Source organism: Calidris pugnax, unplaced genomic scaffold (genome assembly GCF_001431845.1).
Source record: "Calidris pugnax isolate Ruff unplaced genomic scaffold, ASM143184v1 scaffold63, whole genome shotgun sequence".
NCBI classification, from domain to species: Eukaryota; Metazoa; Chordata; class Aves; order Charadriiformes; family Scolopacidae; genus Calidris; species Calidris pugnax.
Genome location: NW_015090852.1, coordinates 2000308 through 2003431, shown reverse-complemented (window position 1 = coordinate 2003431; position 3124 = coordinate 2000308). Strand labels below are relative to the sequence as shown.

The 3124-nt window shown below is 64.1% G+C and overlaps 1 protein-coding gene across 1 annotated transcript in view; it reads right to left on the bottom strand.

Moving 5' to 3' along the window:
• The window catches only part of KIAA1614 (KIAA1614 ortholog), a 12743-nt gene extending 9619 nt beyond the window's left edge, over positions 1–3124 (bottom strand). Inside the window, exons 1-3 of the mRNA XM_014943330.1 lie at positions 3108–3124; positions 1655–2251; positions 366–429 (exon numbers count right to left, since the gene is read on the bottom strand). Coding sequence (XP_014798816.1) covers positions 366–429; positions 1655–2246 — 656 coding nt within the window. The 5' untranslated portion in view covers positions 2247–2251; positions 3108–3124. The remainder of the gene's footprint in view (positions 1–365; positions 430–1654; positions 2252–3107) is intronic.

Below are 3124 nucleotides of genomic sequence, written 5' to 3'. Positions count from 1 at the left end.
GTCCCCACCTCCGTATTTTTAGTCCCTACCTCCAAGGTTTATCATTAGGCCAACAAGATTACACACGCCCGTCGCCTCCATCCTCTTAAGCACCTGGAGCAAATTTCTCTCCTGACCTCATCCCCAGCTCCCCTCCCACCCAGGGGTCCGGCAGCGACTCCCCATCCCCAAGCTCCACATGGACACCCTCCGGCCCCGCTCGCACTGGAGCATCACTGCAGCACCCTCAGTGTTCCCCCCACTGGAGGGCTGCCCCACAGCCCTTCCAAGCCAAGCACTGATTTGTGGGGTGCATTTAAAACACAAGACAAGGGAGGGGGAAAGAGGGAAATGCCCCCCCCATCACCACGCTGGGACAGACCTACCTGCAGCCCTCGGCGTCCTGCAGCGAGACCCCCGAGTCCCAGTCCCCGTCGCTCGCCGGCACCTCTGAAACGTAGAAGGGGAGGAGTAGTCAGCTTGGCCAGACTGTGGCAACCACCCACCCCCTCCTTACTAGCCCCCCTCCTGCACCCCACAGCCCCATGGCTCCATTTGTCCTAGCAAACTCTTTTTGGGGCTATCCATCCCAGCTGCTCGGCTTTGGAGAGACCCCAGAGGAGCAGGACACCCAGTGGGGATGGGGACATCAGGGCAGATGCTTTTGAAGGAGAAATTCATTCCCTTTTCCGGCGGTGGCTTGGCAAAGGGAAGATGATGCCCGCAGACCTTGAGTGCCTCAGAATGTGGGTTTCTTGCTTTTAGCAGAAAAATTCCTCACCGGGGCACCGGAGGGGACTGGCAGCATGCAGAGCATCCCAGGGAAGAAGCACCCCATTTTGTCTGTGGGCATCTCCTACCACTGCCAGTGAAGGTGGTGCAGCCCCGGGGTGTGAACGAGCGCGGAGCTGCACCCACAGGGTGGGAGGATGGAGGAGGAGGGCACCGGGGACTCCCCCACTTCACCCCAAAAGATTTTGCCTTCTTGCTCCCCCCTCCCCATCACCACGCTGGGACAGACCTACCTGCAGCCCTCGGCGTCCTGCAGCGAGACCCCCGAGTCCCAGTCCCCGTCGCTCGCCGGCACCTCTGAAACGTAGAAGGGGAGGAGTAGTCAGCTTGGCCAGACTGTGGCAACCACCCACCCCCTCCTTACTAGCCCCCCTCCTGCACCCCACAGCCCCATGGCTCCATTTGTCCTAGCAAACTCTTTTTGGGGCTATCCATCCCAGCTGCTCGGCTTTGGAGAGACCCCAGAGGAGCAGGACACCCAGTGGGGATGGGGACATCAGGGCAGATGCTTTTGAAGGAGAAATTCATTCCCTTTTCCGGCGGTGGCTTGGCAAAGGGAAGATGATGCCCGCAGACCTTGAGTGCCTCAGAATGTGGGTTTCTTGCTTTTAGCAGAAAAATTCCTCACCGGGGCACCGGAGGGGACTGGCAGCATGCAGAGCATCCCAGGGAAGAAGCACCCCATTTTGTCTGTGGGCATCTCCTACCACTGCCAGTGAAGGTGGTGCAGCCCCGGGGTGTGAACGAGCGCGGAGCTGCACCCACAGGGTGGGAGGATGGAGGAGGAAAACACCGGGGACTCCCCCACTTCACCCCAAAAGATTTTGCCTTCTTGCTCCCCCCTGCTCTACCAAAACAGCCACCGGCTGCCCAAAATACTCACCGGGGGCGGCAAGGCCCAGCACCTCCTGCAGCAGCCGACGGTTCCTCTCCACCCGCTCGGCCAGCGAGAGCCTCTCCCAGCCCTCCACCACGGCTGGGGACACAGGGGGACCCTCTCTGTCCCATGGTGGGGTTCGTTCCTCTTCTCCCATGGGGGGTGTCTCATGGAGGGAGGCAGAGCCCCGGGACCCACTGCCCTCCTCCGGCAGCAGCTCAGCACCTCCTGGCACATCCCTCCTGGTTGATGGCACCCTCCAGAGCCCTGGGGTGCCGGGGCGGGGGGCTGGGGGCTCCCCACCATCCAGCAGCCCGTCGGTCAGGTAGGTGCGGAGCTGAGCCCGCGGCTCCAGCGCCGCCACATCCGTCCCTGGCTTCCCCCGCCGAGGCCGGGTCTTCTTGGGTGAGGGGGTGGCTGTGGGGGTCCCTGGCCGGCCAGCCCCCCGCTTCTCCTTCAGCGCCTTCACCTTGCTCTCCAGGACTGCGTGGGGGCCATGAGGGGTCTCGGGGTGGTCCGCTGGCGGGGGGGTCTGGCCGTGCTGCTTGGGGGGCAGCCGTGGTGGCCGCCGTGTCTCAGCGGGAGAGCCCCCCTCCATGTGTCCTGCGGGGAGACAACCCCAGGGGAAGGATGGGCAAGCCCCCCAGCGCTGCCCTCACCCTCCTCCCACCCAGTGCCCGCCTTGGTGCCTCCTGCATAAAACCAGCATCCCCCGTTAATTAGGCAGTGGGTAGGGTGATCCTGTGCAGCAAAAGTTTGCAGTGCCAGGGCAGAGAACAGCCCGGCAGGGAAGGGGACAGGGACGTGGCACAGCATGAGGCCAGCCGGAGCACGGACACTCTTCCAGCATCGCTCTGGGGCAGGGGGAAAGGGGGTGGGCTCCCCCAAAACGGGCGGCCAGGGGCTGAGCAGGAGCGGGGGAGGCCTGCCCGTGGTGTTTTGGGGTGCCCTGGGGCACCCCAGTGAGGTGCTCCGGGGAGAACCGGCACTCTCTGAGCCAAATCAGCGCCCCCCAAAACTCCCCAGAAGTCCTGCTGGGTTGCAACTCACTGGAGATGCCACCAGAGAGACACCAGCCCCCCCCAGCTCCACCCCAGCTCTCAGCCAAATCAGCACCCCCCAAAACTCCCCAGAAGCCCCACCGAGTTGCAACTCACCAGAGATACCACCAGAGAGACACCAGCCCCCCCCTCTCCACCCCAGCCCCCCAGGGTCACTTGTGTCACTCGTCCTGCACCAGCCTCATGGTCCTGGTGGCACCCAGGTGCTGCTGCCCCACTGTACCCCACACCGGGAGCGTCCCCATCCCCACTGGTACCCCTGGAGGAACCTCCCCCATGGCTGGGGCATCCCCCGAGCACCCCCCCAGTCCCTGGGGTCACCGAAGCCCCCACACTGCCCCAGGGCAGAGCAGCAGCAGGATGGGGGCCATGGATGGGAGGCGAGGGCTTGTCCTTACCCCCGGAGCAGCATCGG